Here is a 20487-nt window from a genome sequence, read left to right as displayed (position 1 = left end):
AGGGTAGAGGCCAGGGCAGCATCAGCACCAGCAACGCGGGCTGGGGGCTCCGGGGAAGTGCCTGGCCAAGGGGGGCGGGGCCGGGCCCGGGGGCGGGGCCGAACTCGGGGGCGGGGCCGGGGCTCTCCGGGTGGCCGCCGCGGGGGCCGGGGAGGCGCACCGCCGCTTCCGCCGCCCGCGGGGATCCCCCCGGGACCGGCGCCCGGGGAAGTCCCGGGTGATCGCCGGTACAAAAGCCGGCGCCAGGGCCCCAGACCGGCAGTCCTCAGCGATGTCACGCGAGCTCCAGCTCCTGCTCCTGAGCTGCGGTAGGGCCTGCGGACGCCCGGCGCCCCCCTCCCGCCTCCCCGCAACACCCTCTTTTCTCGCTTGCTCACGCAGCTCTCTCTCCCTCTTGCAGCCTGCAGCCTGGCGCCCGCGACGCAGGAGGTGAAGGTGGCCTGTTCGGAGGATGTGGACTTGCCCTGCACTGCCCCCTGGGACCCTCTGGTCACCTACACGGTCTCCTGGGCCAAGGTAAGTGCGGCCAGGCTGGCGGGTTAGGGTTTGGTGGTTTAATTGCAGGAGGGGGAACCACCTCGCTCGGGCCGGTGACCCTCTGTGCCTGGGGGTCCGGGATATCGCCGATAACTGCATTCTGTACCGGGTCTTCGCACACGCCTCTCCCATCGCGACTAAGCTCATTCGCATCCAGGTACAGGCTGACATAGATGTCGTTCCCCTGGGGACCTCAAATCTTCTTGCCTCTAAAGGTGGCCTGAGAAGAATGATCCAGATAAGACGTTTTGGAGAGCAGAAAATCTCTTATTTGGATTAATTCTAGAGGCCACCTGTGGTTGTGGTCAGCAGGCCAGGGAGAAGGCAGCTGGTGAAGGTTTGACATTGGCCGGAGGCATGTCTCTGGATTTATTATTTCTGCTGTTTTGTGACTGCGGTGCTCATACATTTGGGGAGAGGGGAGGGGGCAATTTGAGGGGAAGGATGACCAGATAGAAGCTGATGTAGGCTCTTTTTTTGGATGGTAGCTATCTGCCAGTCATCCCCTTTCAGGGAAACCCTTGGCCTCCTCCCCATCCCTTTCTCTTCCCTCTGAGCATTCTGAAAGTTCCAGCAAGGAGGGCTTCTGTGTGATGGTGCATTGGAGGGTCCTCGTGTGTAAGAGCAGTGTCACCTACCCTACAACAAGAGGATTGAGTCAGACTGACGCTTTTTTAAGGTTTCCTCTCAACTCTAACCTTTTCAGCTTATAAGATTGTGGTTGTGGTGGCCTTGCAAACCCAAGCAATCCAACTGTTTGCTGTCAGCGGTTTATTTATATTTTTTTGCTCACCACCTTTAATGAGGTTATTGCCACAATGGCACCTCGGGTTGAAGCCCAGTGACTATGCTATCCCAGCCTTGCTTTGGTTAGCTGATTGGTCATCTTCAGTTCAGTTCAGTCTCTCAGTCGCGTCCGACTCTTTGCGACCCCATGAATCGCAGCACGCCAGGCCTCCCTGTCCATCACCAACTCCTGGTCATCTTACCTTGCCGGCAATCTCTGTGCCTTTGTAGTTTTCCACAAAACGCTGGGTTTTCTTCTGCCCGCCATAAAAGATGCTGTGAGAACCTGCACAAGTATCTAGCCATTTAACAAGGCAGCCTAGGACCATTATCTCTTTGTGTGTGTGTCTTCTCTCCTCACCGGATTGTCAGTTCCCTAGGGACAGTGCCACAGCTTTTGTGTCTCCTGCACGGCACCCAGCCTTTGCCCTGTTCATTTCAAAGGTGCTCAGTGAATTCAGGCCAACCTTTTGTGATTATGCACGGTGGAAATGGTGCTGAGGCTCGGGGGCCCTGTGTTATGTATGCAAATAGGTTTGTTATTATTCCTGCTTCATTTCCACCTTAGTCACTGTGGGATCAGAGAAGACAGCAATTCCAAAATTGTTCCCTTGTAAAAACAATAGTATTTAAACAGAAATATTGGAAAACCAGTATTATTTGGGTAGTCACCATCTGGCAAGCTCTGAGGTACATGTCTTCATGCATCAGCAGTTCCAGTGGACTTAAGAGATAAAGCCTATCGCTGATGAGGAAACTGAGTCTCAGGGCTAAAGTAACCTACTCACTATTACATAGCTGGCTAAACGCTAGAGTTGGGATTTGAATCCAGCAATCTGGCTCCATAGCCTAAGTTCTTAGAGGTCTGTCTTGTTATTTCTGTTTTCTATCCTAATTCCTTAAAGAAAATGAAAGTGTCTTTGGGCTAGCCAGGCAGGGACTTGGTTATCTAAAAGGAGGAGAAAACATGAAACCATGATCCTTTCCAGACTGATTAAAAAGGGAAAACAATATTAATATCCCCAGGGGAGTAATTGCAAAGTACTTATGAAACAAGTAGATGAAATTTCAGACTGTAAAGTTCAAACAGTTGTCAAGTTAAATCTTCTTGCACGAGGTCATTTGGAATGATGTAGTAAACCAGAGCGATTAACCTCTGGCTTTTCCTTGGATGTCAGCTGGTGATGTAACCTTATAATGTATGTGCTTGTTTGTTGAACACAGTTCTTACAAACTTTACCCTGAAGGGCTCTCAAAGCTCTGCTAAGAAAAAAGACAATAGTCTCTTGGCATTGTCTTTTTTCTGTTGGTCCATGGAATAGGGTCACTGAAAAATCATGCCCAATTTATTTTTTTAAGAAAGAAACTGATGGAGTCGTGGTGGTTAGGAGAGCTGTGCTATTTCAGTAAACTAATCAGATACCTTGAAAGCGATATGCTTTGTTTTTCAAGCTCTTTTTAACAGATCTCAGCATATTCTGTAGATATTTGTTATTTTCCAGCCCAGTAATTATACTTTTTGCATCAATTGTGCTTGTACAACAAAAACCAATAGAGTGTTCTGGAAATAAAGCCAGTGGTGAAATACCAAAATTCTTTGTTTTACAGAAGATTATCTTGTCATTTTCACCCACAACTTTCTTGTAAAATGTTTCTCTGAAGCTTTAGAGGTAGCTATAAAGTGGGGAATTTAAGTCTGGTGACCACAGCCAACCTCACTGCATCATCAGTAGGGTAGTTGGTAAAACCACTTTGCACAGTTGTGGGCTGTGTGCTGGACAAGTAAGCAGAGAGTCCTTTGCAGTGTGGGTTTTCTCCGTCCACCAGATTGAATCACATTCTTGCAGGTTTTCTGCATCCCACAATTACGGTTATAATGACTCACGATTAAAAAATCCATTTACCACTCAGTTCCCTGGCACCCCGGAGCATTCTGCCACTGTCCAGTTGGCACTGATTACTTGGAATGAACAAAAGAGCCCATGTAAACCATGTGTTTCTTATCATGTGCCTTTTACCAAAAGACTCAAAGCAGACGGTGTTTGCAACATTCGGGTGAGTTGGGAAGAAACAATGTCCATCTTATTCTCTGTGTTTCCAAGATACAAAGACAGGGGATTGGGGTTGAGGAATGCAATCTACACTTGCACGGGGCATGGGGTCAAAGGTGGAGCCAAGAGTGGGCACTGGTAGCCCCATTCCAGTTAGCACAAGTTTTCTTTCTCTTCCCAACTGGGATCCAAGAATGGGACCTCCTCTCCTCCCTTCCTGTATTGTACCCTTTAAAGCAGAGTGAATGATTGAAAAGAAATAGAAAATGCAGTATATGCATCCAGCGTAGCTGTTAAGATCGTGAATAGATTGTGGTTGTTGGGAGGAGATGTTTTGAGATATTATAAGGCACATAGGCCTTGGGCCAGCCCTCTTCTACCAACGGCTGTGACCTCCGATTAGATTTCTAGCACAAGAAGATCATAGCACAATTCCGTGTCTGCCAGGAGGAAGACCATCCGTTCAGGGGCCAGTCTGTGCTTCTCGTGGGGTGGCCTGGTCCATGCTGTCTTTCACGAGGCTGCAGTAGGTCCGGAGGGGCAGGATGGCGCTGGTGCACGGAGCGTCTGGGCGTGGGTGGGGTTGGCCACTGCTAATGATGAGTGGTTACTCACGAGGGAAACACATCTCCATCTCCTATGGTTCTGGGAGCCCCCACAGCCTGTGTGGATACATATCGAAAGAGGATCTCTGAGATGAAACTCAGGTTTCATCTCTGAGTGACACTGCGGAGGAGAGGACAGACCTGCGTCACAAGACAAGTGCCCTTTTTAGATGATTTCCAAGGGAAGGGATAAAGGGGAAGTGAGACCATGATTTCAGAGGCTAGAGCAGACTTGAACTTTATCATATTTAGAAGAGCTGCAGCTGTGGCAAGTCAGGGGCTCTCCTGGGGACTAAAGGAGAGCAGGTTGATGGCTTGTATGTGGCCCCTTGGAAAGTTCCAGGATAGTCGCTCCATGGCTCTTACTCGTCCTTGATGTGTTTGTTAAGAGCCGTCCGCCGTGGGCAACGCCAGTCTCCTATTTTCTGTCTCTATAGCATCTTGTGTGATAATGAACCATAAAGCAAGGAGGCGCTAAGGAGGAGCCCACAGAGGGTCTAGGCTTGATGAACGGCCCGGGCAGGTAGCAGCGTACAGCTACCAACTCTGACGGCCCCACGCAGAGACAATGCATGCCGCTCACCGCACTTACCTGATTCTAGAATGCTGTCTGCTTTAAGATAAGATTTGAGATGTTTTAGGAGAAGAAGGAAACATTTATATATTAAATACAGAAGCACCGAAACACTGCAATGTAAAAAACAAGGCCTGTGTGAGCGTCAAAGAAAAGTTGTATCATCCCCATTGGGACCGGTATTACTTGACCTGATTGAATAACCTTTAGGTCAGACTATGAAAGGCATAAAGTTAGTTTTCAGATGTCTGTCATATTTACATTTTCATCATTTAGTTAATATTTCTATGTCCCAAGTGTGTGCCAGGTCCTGGGCCTGGCAGTGGCTGTCCTAAGACCAATCCAGAACATTGGCCAGAGGACAGAGGCCTGGACACAAGAACGCACAGGTGTTGTTTGGGGAGCTGATGGGTAACTACTAATCTGGAAGGGAGGATTATACCACAGAGGACCAACAGGTAGTACCACCAACAGGCTGGGAACGGAGGGTGAAGACCCCTGAATGCTGAATCATATGGGCTAGAAATTGGTCCATTTGGCATCAAGGAGCCTTTGACAGTTTTTAAGCAAAGAGGACAACATAATGGAAAATATGTCAGAAGAAAATCGTATTTCTTATGGTGAGAGGTAGAATATAATTCATCCTAGCAAATGAGTGTCAGAGGCAGGCTTCAGTCTTGCGCTGCAGTGAAGCTGCCGGTGGGTTAACTGTGAGCCTGCAACGCGGGCCTGGGGTTTGCCTCCCCTTTCTCTCTTGGTCATCAGTCCTTTTGTCCATGTGGATCTAGGGACCAGTGAGCCAGGCTGTGGAAGAAATCCCAGCTAGATGAAAGTGATGGGGCACTGAGATTTTTGGACCATGATGAGAAGTGTTGCTAAAAATCTTTCAGCTTGGAAGAGGGGTGGGAGGGAAAAGGCAGCTGAGAGTGAAATACTAAAAACTGCAAACACTCGTTTTCCATAAATAAAAGGGGGAACCCGAATCACATGGCGACTGATTATCTTAGTTCTGTATATGGGTTTGTCACTTCACAAAGAAGAGGAAGTTAGGAGAAGGTCTCAGTGACATAAGGGAAGGTTTTATGTAGGGCAGGACTAAAAAGAGATTCATTACCTTAAAAGGGGGCTTCCTCCTTCTATTAATACAACTGTTCTCCGTAAGCCCTTTCTGGAAACCCTTGGGATAACCCCCAAATTTCTACCAAGAGTCCTTAGCTCAAACCAGAGCTGAATTAAAGTACTTCCCTAAGACTCTTTCCACCCTGAAGCACATTTTTGACTTTGTTTTTGCACTGAGGTATACCTGGGTAAAATTTCTCTGTGTGTTGTGTATTTTTGGTACAGATGTAAGAGCCCAAGGCTTGTGAATATCACTTGATATTTTTGTGGAGCACCAGTTAATCTACGCATGTTCTTGTCTCAATTGTCTAAGAGAAGACAGATCCCAGAACAGGTAGTTGTCTAGGATTATTGGTCCCGGTGGGGAAAGCCAAAGGGAAAAGACAGACGCTCGTTGCTGTGGGCAATTCATATTCACTTATGACCAGACTCACTGGGTCAGTTCTAGAGAACAGAGGTTCTGAGTCCAGTCAGACCCTGGTGTCTCTTCCCCTGAGGAGTGGGAGCCATGTGAGCCCAAGTGACAAAACAGCACTGGCCTTGAGGTTGGAGCCGTGTGAGGTTCTCCCTTATGTGCCGCGTTTATTTTAGGAGCAGGGCAAGGTGCACCTATCCATTAGCAATCTTTGTTGTGAAGGCTTGTAATCCTTCAAAACTGGCTTCAAGAAAAGGGAATATATCGGCTTCTATAGTTGAAACAGTTTTTTTAAATGAAAATGTAGTTCATACTTCAGTTACGGTTGATGTTGTGGGTTAGTGTCCCACAAAATGACATGTGTCAGTCCTAATCCCTGGTGTTTGTGAGTGGAACCTTATTTGGAAATAAGGTCTTTGGAGAGGTAACCAAGTTAAAATGAGGTCATGCTTGATCAGGGTGGGCCCTGAATCCAATGGCTGGTGTCATTAAAAGAAAACAGAGACAGACACAGACACAAAGGGAGAACCCCACAGGAAGATGGAGGCAGAGACTGGAGTGATGTGTTTACAGATCAAAGAATGCCAGTTTCCAGCAACACCGAAGCTGGGAGCGAGACATGAAACAGATTCTTCCCTTCAGAGAGCGCGTGGCCCCACCAGCACCTTGATGCTGCATTTAACGGCCTCCAGAACCGTGAGAGAATACATTTCTGCTGCTTTAAGCCACCCAGTTTGGACTGAGGCTAGATGTGGAGGCTCGTGACTGTCCACAGGGCTTGGTGACTTTCCGTCTCTCAACTTGCCCTTCCTTTGTGTTGGTTTTATTGTCAGCCTCCATGAGGCAGTGAGATAGTCACCGATAACTGCCGACCTGTCTGTCCTCCCAAGGTCAAGTGCCAAGGAAAAGATTGCGCCTCTTCCATCTCAACAAATGTCTGATTATGCTCAAGTGGCTCATGGACTCATCAGAACCAGTCTCTCTGGTCACAGAGGCCAGGCTTGTGTCCAGTGTGCCTTTTCTAGAATGAGAGGTAGCACCCTTGAAGAATATGAATTCATAGGATTCAGAATTCAGGAATGCCCCTCCAAGGTCCAGCAGGATCCCTAAGAACCTCTTGGGAGAAGGATGATTGGCATGAACAGTGAGTAACCTAACCTTCTCTTCAAATCCTAGTTCCAGAGGGGTTTGCCAATTACAATGATGCCATAGTAAATTCAGAATATTCTGGCTATTTTGGAGACCTTGTGGATAGAAAAATAACTTGTTTCTAGAGCAGAGATTGAGACTTCTAGAACAGCTTTGCCAGAGAGGAGACGGGAAGGATCAGCAGGAAGAAATGACTGAATGGGTGGGTGGAGATAGAAAGCTATGGGATACAACCCCAGTTGCTATATCCAACATTACCACCTAGAAGCACTATTATATGTTTTCTCATTCAATCCTTAAAATAACCCAGAGGGAAGTAGGTAGTTACAGGTGAGGAAAATGGGAGTCAGAGGTGAAGGGATTTCCCAGCAATGACCCAGTTATCTGATTAAGCAGCCTGGGCTTGACCTCAGGCCCTCTGATTCTGGATCGACTTACTCATTGTTTTTAAAATTTACTCATTCATTCAGTAAATAATGTGTTTTTGAATATTTCCTAAGTTCAGGAAAGTATTTAGAATGCTGAAGGAAACCTTAGCTGTGAAAAAAAAAGAGTGGTAACATTTTTAGGTGTGATTGACATTATGCTCCATGATCCACCTACGTCATCATTGGTGTCTTCACACCAACTTTGGGAGATGTTAATTACCCTTCCCCCATCTCAGGGGAGCAAATGAAGCCTGAGAGCTCTTCAGTCCCTTTCGCCAAGAGCAGAGCTAGCCGTGGGGTTTGTTTCCACATCTGCCCAAGTCCAAAGCTCTTCATTATGTTGCCTCTGCCATATTCATGGCTCTGTTAACAGCCATAAATCCAATCTGTCTGTTAGACCCAGTAAATTTCAAAGTGGAAAATCATTTTTCCAATAAAACTACACTTAGAAAAAAACGATGTTAATGCTCATACATTCTACCCTCATTATGACATCAACCTCTGAGCCAAACTATTTTGCACGTTATAAAGAGCTGTTTTTATGATGAATGGGGATTATATTGGCACTTTAATTGAGTTAGAAACCAAGGTACATGAATGTTAGTGCATGGGAAATGCAATAAAAAAAAAGCTGTTCAATGTGATTGGAATATATCAGATTAATTTAATACCACCTTTAAGTACTTAATGTCCATTCCTTTAAATATGTTTAATTAAATTGTTGGATTAAATATTTATATGCATATATGTGTGCACACATATTTTCCCCTCAAAAAATGTCTTCCTTTTCTTTTACTTTCCTATCACATTCCAAACACATCATATATGTGATAAATTCAGATTTCAAGGTTGTCAAATCAAAATTCTTTGCTGTAGGAATGGAACAAATATGGTATATGGTAATCTAGGTAATCTATGGTAATCTATGAAGTTAGCATATATTTGGGTAAAATTATGTAAACTTCTAAAGAACTTCTCACAGTAAGGATTTTGACTGAAATATTGATTCTGTTTCAGCCATATTTAGATATTTACTTGATTTGTTTCTCTCTAGTTCAAATTTATACACCAGTTTTAAAAAAAACTTAATTCACATGCCTTTAAAATTATTACTTGTATTTGTTTGACTTCAGTTCATTTCAGTTCAGTCCCTCAGTCGTGTCCGACTCTTTGCGACTCCATGAATCACAGCACACCAGGCCTCCCTGTCCATCACCAACTCCAAGAGTCTACTCAAACTCATGTCCATCAAGTCGGTGATGCCATCCAATCATCACATCTTCTGTCGTCCCCTTCTCCTGCCCCCAATCCCTCCCAGCATCAGGGTCTTTTCCAATGAGTCAGCTCTTTGCATGAGGTGGCCAAAGTATTGGAGTTTCAGCTTTAGCATCAATCCTTCCAATGAACACCCAGGACTGATCTCCTTTAGGATGGACTGGTTGGACCTCCTTGCAGTCCAAGGGACTCTCAAGAGGCTTCTCCAACACCACAGTTCAAAAGCATCAATTCTTCTGTGCTCAGCTTTATTCACAGTCCAACTCTGACATCCATACATGACCATTGGAAAAACCATAGCCTTGACTAGATGGACCTTTGTTGGCAAAGTATTCAGCAAATTAAAGAGAGTTTATTTTAATTTAAGGCTTAGGTCTCCTTCTTAGAGAATGAATATGGTGTTTAAATTATTTAGTCAAATTGGAGGCCTTGAGATAAGTCAAAGGTCTATAGGCCTTCTGAAAATGGGATGTCTTATATTTCACCCTTCGCTGTTTCAGTTGGAAGGAATTTGTCAGCATAAGAGTTAATGCACGGAATTTGGGTTTTAAAAACATAATTGGGGTGAATGTTTTGAGGAATTAATTTGCCCACTTCGTGCTGTGGTCCAGCCCTCGCAGAGTGTGCGCTGAATAGTCCCCATCAATTATGCCTGGCTGTGAATGAATCTGAGGGTTCCTTTTGTTATAAATTATTATTTCCTAAAACGCTTCTGCAGAGAGGCAATGAAACACTTTGGGATTTGGAATGCTGGGAGTTGTTCTTGCCAGTGGTTGGTTTTGAGCCAGCTCAAGTGTTTATAAGAACTCATAAAACCAGGCGAAGTTGAGGATGGCCCATTTGCTGTAATTCCATGTTCCTCCCCCTGAAATTCCTCTGATTCTTGAACGGTGCTGCTTCAGCCAGGGCTAAGTCACCCTATACCGCAGTGTGACGGCTGCTTGGCCGCTGTGCTGAAGCCGAGGATTTGATCTTTTGCGTGAAGTCTCTTTTGCGTGCAGTCTCTTGGGACTGCTAGCGCCTCACTTCCATCATAAGCATGTGACATTAATGTGAAAACTACAACTAAATTTTTGCAGCAGTACACAAAAGGCAGGGCGAGTAGCACAGGCAACGTGTGTACCTACAGCTTGAAGCTAAGGGAGGGCTCTGAACAATTTCCAGGTGCACTGCGTGAATTTACAGAAGCGTCCTTTTGTTACATTGAGTTATCAGGCACAGAGAAGTGTTCATTACTTTGGCAGGAGGACTCAGGTTATCAGCCAGTACTTCTCTCAGTTCTCTGGGTCTTTCAAGAAGACCCAGGAAGGGGTCATTGAAAGATGACCCTGTGAAAGTTAAGATATTGTTGCCTGATCTCACTGAGGGCTGCTGCTGTTCAGTAAATCAGGATTCTGAAGGCCGCTTTGGGATTCTTTGACTTTCCTCTCCTTCTTTCATTCATGACCTCACCCTGCCTTTGCTTTGCCATTTGAAAATAACCTCTCCGGAGGTTTTGCCAGACACCTGTGGAAATCTGACCATCACTTAAACTACTGTTTTGTTATTACTGCTGATTTTTTAAAAATGAATTTTCTTCTGCAAGTAGACAGCAAGCCACTGCCAGTCAGTTCTGATCCCCACCGCACACTCGATTCAGCAGTTCCCAGCAGCCATCGTGATGAGGGGCCCATCTTCATGTAAATAAAGCACAATAGTTTATATTTCTACCAGCTTTCAGAGGGGCTCTCAGTTTTGATCTTGACTTTCAGACAGGCCTTTCTGAGTTGAGGGAGGGGTCACTGGATAGGAGAGAAGATCCCCTGATGGAGAAAACCAGAGGTAGATAATCTCAAAATGACTGTTGCAGCCGAGGTCACATCTTTTCGAATACAGGGATTTCTAGCAAAACTGAGTTCCAGTGATATTGGTTAGAAAGAGGGGCTTCCCTGGTGGCTCAGATTATAAAGACTCCACCAGCAATGCAGGAGACCAGGGCTTGATCCCTGGGTTGGGAAGGTCCCCTGGAGAAGAGAATGGCAACCTGCTCTAGTAGTCTTGCCTGGAGAATCCCACAGACAGAGGAGCCTGGGGGCTGCAGTTCATGGGGCTGCAAAGAGTCAGACATGACTGAGCGACTAACACGTTCACTTTTTGTGCTGTTAGAAAGAAATCTGAGTTGAACCCATTTGGAGGTTAATTCAGAAAAGCAAAGCAGGATGAGACAGCATCACGGGGACTGCAGAGATTAAGCTGAGTGAGTTAATTGGTTCAAACTGGCCTTTGAGGTGGAGGTGGGGGTGGGGAGTCTTGGAAGCAATTGACCCTGGATGGTCCTGGGCAGCTGACCCACCAAAAGCTGTGGTCCAGGGGAGCTCTTCGTCAAGCAGTGGGTGAGGGGAGAGGTGCAGGTACGTGATAAGGCTACACTTACTGGTTTCATCATGCCTGTAAAGAGAACTGGGCTAACTTAGACGTGTTCTAGAATCAGTTGGATGCCTACAGTTCCTTGACCACAACTCCTTCTTTTGTTTTCTTGCTTTCTCTTTGAACACCTAAATGCCCCAGTCTGTAGATCCTTGATTATTTAGGAAGGAACTTTTCAACACAGCAGAACTTTCAAGAATTGGGATTGATGTTCAGAGACTCGGCCTGAGAGAAGCTGTTAGTCTCAGCCCGGTGCTGGGAGTGAATGAAGCGGGGATTCTTGCAGGAGCGATAAATCTACCACCAGATGTCTCTGCAGGCCACTCCACAGGCGTGCTCGCTGGAGCTGGGGCCGCGGAGGCGGGAACCCGAGCTTCGCATGGACCTGACGGTGCATCCCCCGACCTAATACCTGAAGCAGAAACCAAGGAGGGGGTGTGTGTGCACACACGTGTGTGTCTCCTGTCTTGAGCTGCCTCTGCCTCTGTTCCCCGCATTCCTTGGTCATTTATTTCCCTGTGCTGATTGCCTATTGAAACTAGGAGAGGAGTTGTACGGTGCTTCCTACAGGAGATGCTCCCTGTAGGAGATCAAACAGTGGCAGGTGGAGCCAGAGAGAGCAGTGGTGTCTTTTCCTAAGGGGCCCTCTGGTGTGGGCACCACTCCAGGGACCAGGAAGGAATGCGGCCGGACCCCAGGCTCCCTGCTGGTCCCCAGTCACTCAGCAAAGGCTCAGGGCTGCCCTGGAGCTCTGAAAACAGTGATTGGCTTTCCTGTTGATGTAAATCAGGTTTAGAAGCTTTAAAACGTTTCAGTGGAGGACCAATGAGCAAGTTAACTAGGCCAGTTAAAAATATACCTGGGGAGAGAGAATTGATGGTGAACATGGTGTGTACTTAATCATGGAACTAGAAGATGATGGAAAGACTCCACCAGTTTAATAACAAAGATTGTTCGGGGAAAGAAAACCAGCCAGGTTAGTGTGGGTAAACTTGGCATCTACTCCTGTCGGGCTGATCCATCCTGACTTCAGTGATTTAAGTCATAACTGCCGTTCCATGGGGACTTCCCTGATGGCTCAGCAGTAAAGAATCTGCCTGCAGTGCAGGAGCCAAGGAGACACTGGTTCGATCACTGGGTTGGGAAGGTCCCCTGGAGGAGGGCATGGCAACCCACTCCAGTATTCTTGCCTGGAGGATTCCATGGACAGAGGAGCCTGGTGGGCTACAGTCCATGGGGCCGCAAAGAGTCGGACACGACTGAAGCAATTTAGCACGCACACACGCCCTTCCACGTGTGTCTTGGTGCGACTGCCAAGTGGCCTGACACAGAGAGTTTCCACGAGGTGCTGTTATCAGCTGCCTTCCTGCTGCAGCAGAGGGCTGAGTGTGGTACATCCTGCAGGGTCATGGCTGAGCCCACATGTGCGCAGTCTCTGAAGAACAGGATGACTCTTCACGGGAGGCTTTGCTCATCTGAATCTCTGTGTTTTTTTGTCAAGTTGTCTGGCAATGACCTTAACAGATTTAGGAACATTTTCTAAATAAAACCCTGAGCTACAAAAATAAGAGTCAGTCACTGGATGAGTTGGTATCTGAAGAAAAGAAGAGAACATTGAATAGACAACAACCGGCAAGAGAATGTGATTCAGCCTGATTCATGCACTTCATCACGTAATCATTAATGACGCAAGGTTATGGTCAACAGGAACACTGCTTCACGTAGAGTGGAAGTTGGGATACAGAGAATCATAAAATGCAGTCCTGATCTTATTCCAAAAAGAGATGGAACCTTAAAGAATCCTCTTAGATTCTCTCCTCCCCCCTGCAAACATCACACATACTCACAGTATCTTCTTTTAAAACAGCCAGCTGAGGATAGATTTTATGAAAGCAAGAGGTAGAATCTTGACGTCTCAGAGACCCAAGGGCTTGTGGGCTCTGACAGTAGAGCATGAAGCAAATCTGATTCTTGCTTTTTAAATTTATTTTATTGAAGTAAAGTTGATTTGCAGTGTTGCGTTCGTTTCTGCTGTAGAACAAAGTGAGTCAGTTATGTGTGTATACGTTCTTTTCCGTATTCTTTTCCAAGATGGTTTGTCTCAGGATATTGAATATAATTCCCTGTGCTATACGGTAGGACCTTCTTACTTATTCATTCTCTGGGTAAAGTTTGCATCTGCTAATCCCAAGCACCCAGTCCACCGCTCCCTACGCCGTCCCCCTTGGCAACCACGAGTTTATATACTCTCGGTCCCTGAGTCTGTATGTGATTCTTTCTTAACAGCTCACAGACGGAGGTGCAGAAAGGGTGGAGGTGACCCAGGAAGACCTGCAATCCCCTCAGCAGAGGAACTCTTCAGAGGCCCCCAGGGAAAGGCTGTACTCCCTGAGGATCCAAAACACTACGAGCTGCAACTCCGGGACCTACAGGTGCACTCTGGTGGGTCAGGAAGGGCAGAGAAACCTGACTGGCACCGTGATCCTCAAAGTGACAGGTGAGGTGGTCTGCAACACCTGTTTTCTTCCTGCAGCGCACAGAGCACTTTCTGTAAGTCCCGACCTTGATCCGCTCAATCCGAGTTTAATTCAGAAGCTGTGGATCACATCTGCGGCTGAAAGCTAAATTCTGCTGCAAGGGTAGCGTAACTTTCTCTGCCTTCTTTTTGCTTTTTCCGTTTTGTTCTTTAAGGGATCTACCCCAGTTTGATTGGGGTGGATGCCAAATGGAGTCAAGCAACTAAATCTGACTGTTGTTTATTCATATAAGAGTCCTTTGGAGCCAATAGAAAGTTTCCAAGTCTAGTTTTTGGAAGACAGAGAAACTGGGTAGTTTGGAATTTATCAGATAGCTGTGCAATATTCTGCTCACTGGGGGCTCTCTAATCTGGCCTAAGAGAGCTGCTACATGTTTCCGCCTTTTTCAACATGAGAACAGCATTTCTTTCCCACTTTACAGCAATTGGATGTCCTAATCCCTCCACTCAGGCCAAAGAAAAAGCGTCCAGCAAGAGGCTTCCCAAGTAGAAGGCACATTTTTACTCTGTGCAGTAAGACCAGGACTCAAGTGTCAAGATAAGGATTATCTCCTTGGACTTTTTTCTGTAATTTTTCTTGATGTAGTTTAAAATATGCCTTGCATCTGACTTTGGCCCAACTCTTGTTAGTGGCTGAGGCTTGAAATGACAAACATGTCGTTACAGAGACCCTGACTTTGTGTAGCAGCTATTGTCTCCTTCCACGGAGAAGCTTAAAGGAATCTGACTCAAGATCGTATTCCCACACTCATGAGAGGGCAAGCACTGGTTAGGGGCCAGTGTTTGGATTTTTTAAAGTTTTCTTGGCATGATCCATTTTCAGTCTTTATTGAATGTGCCACAGTATTGTTTCTGTTTTATGTTTTGTGTTTTTGGCCACAAGGCATGTGGGATCTCAGCTCCCCAATCAGGGATGGAACCGTCACCCCCCACATTGGAAGGGAAGTCTTAAACATTGGGCCACCAAGGAAGTTCCTCAGTATTTGGACTTGGTTCACTATCTCGCACCAACACACACACACCCTATATGCTTCTCAGTGTCCAGGCCTATACTCCACTGCGTTTGCATTCGTGGCACTTACGCCTGCCCTGATATAGTCTCTGCTTTGTTCCCTGCTGCCTCCTGCAGTCAGCCCGGAGTATCATTCACGTGAATGAGAAATGGAGCGATCCGGGAGGAAGAGCAGAGAGGGCGGGTGTGTGCCATGGGGAGCGGGGAGCAAAGGAGCAGAGAACAGCTGACTTGCTTTCCTGTCCTCTGCAGAGGCGTTGCGGTCGCCAAATTAAGTGGTCAGGCTAGAGCCACTTGGATCTGGTTCCAATATGAGCTCAGCTGCTCATTAACGTGTGACCTTGGGCAAACCTCTGATTGAGTCTAAGCCTTGCTTTTCTCATCTTCAAAATGGGGATAACATCATCCATGACACAGGCTTGTGGTGACGATTGAACGAGGTATTGCACGGAAATGCTCGGTGCACTGCCCGGGGGTGACCGAGTGCTCAATAAATGTTAGAACTGTCAGGACAATGGCTCTCAGGTCTTGTCTTCTGGGGTCGCAGACCTCTGAACATCCATCCCCAGACCACTGCACAATGTTTGAATCCAGTTTCAGGGGTCACAGTTCTCTGGAGGGCCCCCTGTGACCCTGGGGGTGGAACCCTCCAGTCACCTGGAGTCCACCTGCTCCTGCTCCAGCCCTCAAGCTGACTCCAGGGGCAACCTCGCTGCTCGAAACAGCATGCTGGATGCTGTTCCCCATCGAGAGAGCCTGTCTCCGCCCAGTCTGCTCCTGGGCTGAAGGCGTCCCTCCTCCTGGACTTGCCCCACCCCCGCCCCGCTGCCCAGCACTGAGACCACAGCCTTTAACAGCCCCCTTTTGCTCTCGGCTTTGGTGGAGCGGCTTTGTTTAAAATTCAAAAAACAAATTTTTTAGAGGGATATAGTTGATTTACAATGTTGTGTTAGTTTCAGCTGTACAGCAGAGTAAATCATTATACATATACATATATTCACTGTTTTTAGATTCTTTTCTCATTTAGGCCCTTACAGAGTATTGAGTCGAGTTGCCCGTGCTGTAAACCAGGTCCTTGTTAGTGACCTGTTTTCTATATAATAGCATATATTGTTGATTGTTGTGCTCAGTTGCCTTCGACTCTTGGCAACCATATGGACTGTGGCCCTCTAAGCTCCTCCATCCATGGGGTTTTCCTGGCAGGGATACTGGAGTGGGCTGCCATTTCCTCCTCCAGCCGCTCCTCCCAACCTCGGGATAGAGCCCGAGTCTCCTGTGTCTCCTGCATTGGCAGGCGGTTCTTACCACTTGTACCGTAGTTAGTGAGTATAGTCAACCCCAGGCTTTCAAGGTGGAGGGGCTTTAACGATCCTACAAAGATGGATCAGCACCAACTTGTTCCATAATAGGAGGGCAGCTCTGCCACCTGCCTTAGAACCTCAGCCTCTCTGAGCCCTGGTTCCTTCTTCTGCAAACGGGGGACACTCAGCCTTGCCCCTGAAGGTTCAGTGAGATGCTGGCTGTCGACCCCTTTGCACGCAGCCGGGCACAGAGTAAGCACAAGGTCCGGTGTCCCTGCCAGTATAACTTGTGTCCTTGCCTGTGGGACAGACTCGAGGGTAGGAGGGGCGACAAGGAGGACTTCAGAAAGCCAGAACAAAGCATGCTTGGTTTTTCACCTTGGTAGACGAGTCCGTTCGGTGGCTTCATATATTACTTATTTCTTTTTGCAGGATGCTCTAAGGGACACAGAGGAGAGACTTTTAAGAACTACAGAGCTGAGATTGTCCTGCTGTTGGCTCTGGTTATTTTCTATGTAACACTCATCATTTTCACTTGCGTAAGTATCTTTTGCAAACATCTCTCATTATTAAAAGATCACCTGGGGCATCAATCTTAATGTGTTTTGTAGATGGTGCGAATCATTTAATAATAGCAAGGGACCTGTTCTCAGAACCCTGGCCTTACTGAGGTCCCCAGACAGTGAGACTCTCTACGGGAGGCTCCCAGCTTGTTCTCCATCTGGTGGTTCTGCATAGAGCCATGCGTGGAGAAAGTGAATCAGGAGGTGAAGAAAGTTTGTGAAAGGTGAAAGGACCCTCTTAGGGCACCAGCAGGCCGGGACATCCCTCACCGTTCAGTGGTCAAGACTTCACCTTCTAGTGCTTGGGGTGCGAGTTCGATCCCTAGTCAGGGAACTGAGATTCCATGTGCCTTAGGGCCAAACAAACAAAAAATAAACAGCAGAAGTATTGTAACAAATTCAATAAAAACTTAAAATGGTCCACATCAAGAAAAAAGTCTTTTAAAAAGCACCAACAGGGCTTATAGATATGCTGGAAGAAAGTGGGACCTTGCCCGTCCAATACCGGGAGAGGTGCTCTTCTTCCCATAGGTGGATGAGCAAGCCTGTCCACTCCAGTAGTAGATTTGTCTCCTTCATCTGCCCTTGAACTCTTTTCTCTTAGAGCAGGGGTCCCCAGCCTCCAGGCCACGGATTGGTAGCTCTTGTTCAGTCAGGGGTGGCAGCAGATTAAAGTGCACGAAAAATGTAATGCTCTTGAATCATCCCCAAACCATCCCCCTCACCCCACCACCTCTGGTCCACGGTCCCTGGTGCCAAAAAGGTTGGGGACCGCTGTCTTAGAGATTCCCTCTAATAACTTTGGTACTTCCTCTACGTTTTAAGCATTAACCTTGAGAAGTCAGAGGTACACAGGGCGTGGCCTGGGTGGAGGATGGCTGGCCTGTAACGTGGGTGTCCTTGACACGCCCTTGAGCTGTTGGGTGCAGACTCCAGCTGAGACTCCTCTCTGCCCCCCACGCCTCCTCGTGCATGACTGCTCACCTGGAGTGACAGTGGTCGTTGGGGAGCAGGACCAGCTCCAGTCCTGACCCACCAAGAAGTGATCAGTCTCGTATGCCTTAGCAGGAACAGGAAGTACTGTCCATTTGGGGACCAGGACATGGGTCACCCTGGAGCTATTCCAGGGCCGGTTCTTGTTGCTCACTGGGCCCTTCTGGTCACTTAGTGAACTCTCTGGCCCAACACTCATCTCTCTGGTTGCTATTTTAGACATGGATCCAGCATGAGTGAGCATGTGCCGTGTACAGGGCTTTATGTAAGCACTGAGGGGATGTAAAAAGGCTAAGACCTATGTCCTTCCTTCAAGAAACTTACAGCTTGGTCTTGAGAGTTATTTGCATGTGAGAAGATAATTGTTGTTTGGTTGCTCAGTTGTGTCCAACTCTTTAGCCACCCCATGGACTGTAACCCACCAGGTTCCTCTGTCCATGGGATTTCCCAGGCTAGAATACTGGAGTGGGTTGCTATTTTCCTTCTCCAGGGGATCTTCCCAACACAGGGATCGAACTTGGGTCTCCTGCGTTGGCAGGCAGATTCTTTACCATGGAGCCACCAGGAAAGCCCATAATTAGAATGACCTGGTGGTAAATTTTAAAAACGAGTGACTTTAGTGTTCTGTTGGCAAATGCCCGTTTCTACAGGCACTGACTTTCCATGCAGGAAATCCTAATGGTAGGGTCTGGAAATGGCCGCAGTCTGTGACTCCTTGTTGAGGTTCAGAGATACCAGTGAAACAATGCCAGCCCACCATAGAGTGAGTGAGGTAGCCTGCCTCAAGCGGGCTCCCAGATGAGCTGCCCAGCCAGCTCCTAGTGAATGAAGTTTAAATCAAGGTGATGCATTTTTCCAATTATTTACTTCTCAACATATCTCTTTTATTTGACTTTATTTTTCAGAAGTTTGCACGACAGCAGAGTATATTTCCAGACTTTTCTAAACCTGTCCTGGAACATGCTTTCCTCCCAGTCACCTCTCCAAATAAGCATCTGGAACCAGTGACTCTTCACAAGACAGAACTGGTGTGAGCAGGGTTTCTGCACCTTTTTTCTGAGGCCGAAGGCTCCGTGGTGTGCATCCATGTCACCCGGGACAGGAGAAGCATGAGCCCCACGTGAAGACAACATCCTTCCTGTGAAGCCCTTTGCTTGACCGAAGCATACCAGAGTGGATCCCACCCCACTGTCCGTGAGCAGGGCTTTGAGAATTCTGATGTGACCACCACGCATGGAGCCGCCTGCAGGGTGCTTTACAGTGTTGCTGCTTCATGACCTGCTTAGCGTTTTATTCAGCTATCTGGTCAACCTCTTGGACGGGGGTATTTTTTATTTTTTCCAGTCCTAGAAAAGCTGTGGTGAGATGCAGTTGGAAAAGGACCTTGGGAAATCCGAGTGCCCGGAACTGGTCCTGTGTAGACTCTTGAGGACAGCTGTCCTCTTCCACATCTGGAGCACATCTCTGAATGTGCTGTGTTTTCTTGTCTGAGCCCAGATGTTTTGTGTCTGGGAGAAATCGACAGGCCAAGCTGTGAGACAGGGGGAAATATTTAGCAACTAATTTCCCGCCGTGAAGGCCCTTCCATTACCAAGGGGTAGGATGTGTACATAGAAATAGCAGGTCAGTGAACTGCCCCCAACTGGGCCTTTTGAATCTGGGAAAGACATCCATAAAGAGGCAAGAGCAGAGAGTGCCACATTTATTTTTATTAATTCATCTGTGTATTCTTGTCAAAAAAAGGATTTGTGGTGTTTCTCTTTTTGAAATCCGTATCTTCAGTTCAATGTCATTGTAACTGACAAGCAACGTGCTTATGGAGGGTGAGAAGAAGTCAGAGACTGCAGCAGTAGGGGAGAGAGCCATGTAGGGACCTGAGAGAAAATGCTGGAGCAATCGTGCAACCTGGGTGCTGGGGCCAGCTGTCCCCCTTCCTAGCTGTCTGATTCTGGACAAGATCCCATGGTTTCTGCTTTTTCTGTTGTAAACCAAGAGGTTGTCATATGTGTTGACTGAAAAAAAAAATGTATGTGAAAATGCTTTGAAAGAGTATAAAGCACTATCCAGATTCCAGACTTCTTTTGGTCATTTTCCTCATTACTCCAGTGGTGTTCTGGGCATGAGAAAATACTTTTCATTTTTCATGTTTTCCATCGTCCCAAACAAAGAAGGCAAGAAGGGACACTTTCCCATCATCTTATGTATGAATTCCTTTGGGGAAGTGAGGCCGGTTGAGTGGTCTGTTCTTGAAGCAGCAGCCAAAAGTTAACTCCAAGACGTGGACACTCAGGAGTCACCAGCCATGGGGAGAAGGGCGTTCTCAAATGTTCCATTGATGTTCTGGCAATTGTTGGGTTTCTCTTATCAAACTTGGCCCTCTCCTCACTTACTTTCCAAAGAGAATATTGCCCACGCTATTATTAGAGAGTTAAAAGAATGCCAAGTTGACTGTTTTGGCCTCTGTCATAGTTTTCATGTGATTAAATGTGTGCATGTGAAGAGGGAGTGCTTTTCTCTTTTATATTTCAAACTACTCATAAGGTTTTGGGATGAGTGCTGGGAGGCCTGCAAACTAGTTTGAGAACCAGAACCCAAGGTGAAACTCTAGAGATGAAAGCTTGGCTGAGAACGTCCTCTGAGTGGGGCGGTGGGGTGGGATTTATGGCAGGTAGACCTCTTTGAGGAGAAGGCAATGGCACCCCACTCCAGTACTCCTGCCTGGAAAATCCCATGGACG

The 20487-nt window shown here is 47.0% G+C and overlaps 1 protein-coding gene across 2 annotated transcripts; it reads left to right on the top strand.

Annotated features, from left to right (window-relative positions):
• The first annotated feature begins 260 nt into the window (after positions 1–260).
• Positions 261–19825, top strand: CD83 (CD83 molecule). 2 transcript variants are annotated; one of them, XM_086370238.1, is made up of 5 exons: positions 261–308; positions 401–516; positions 13632–13842; positions 16627–16733; positions 18659–19825. In XM_086370238.1, the coding sequence occupies exons 1-5, from the start codon at positions 272–274 to the stop codon at positions 18782–18784; spliced, it is 597 nt and encodes a 198-aa protein (XP_086226364.1). In that variant the 5' UTR covers positions 261–271; the 3' UTR covers positions 18785–19825. The 2 variants fall into 2 exon arrangements, with proteins under 2 accessions (XP_086226364.1, XP_086226363.1); XM_086370237.1 differs by having other exon boundaries at positions 18656–19825.
• Positions 19826–20487: the final 662 nt, after the last annotated feature.

This window comes from Bos grunniens, chromosome 23, assembly GCF_055505025.1.
Source record: "Bos grunniens cultivar Pamir isolate PY7600 chromosome 23, Bosgru_T2T1.0, whole genome shotgun sequence".
NCBI classification, from domain to species: domain Eukaryota; kingdom Metazoa; phylum Chordata; class Mammalia; order Artiodactyla; family Bovidae; genus Bos; species Bos grunniens.
This window is presented reverse-complemented; position numbering and strand designations above follow the sequence as displayed.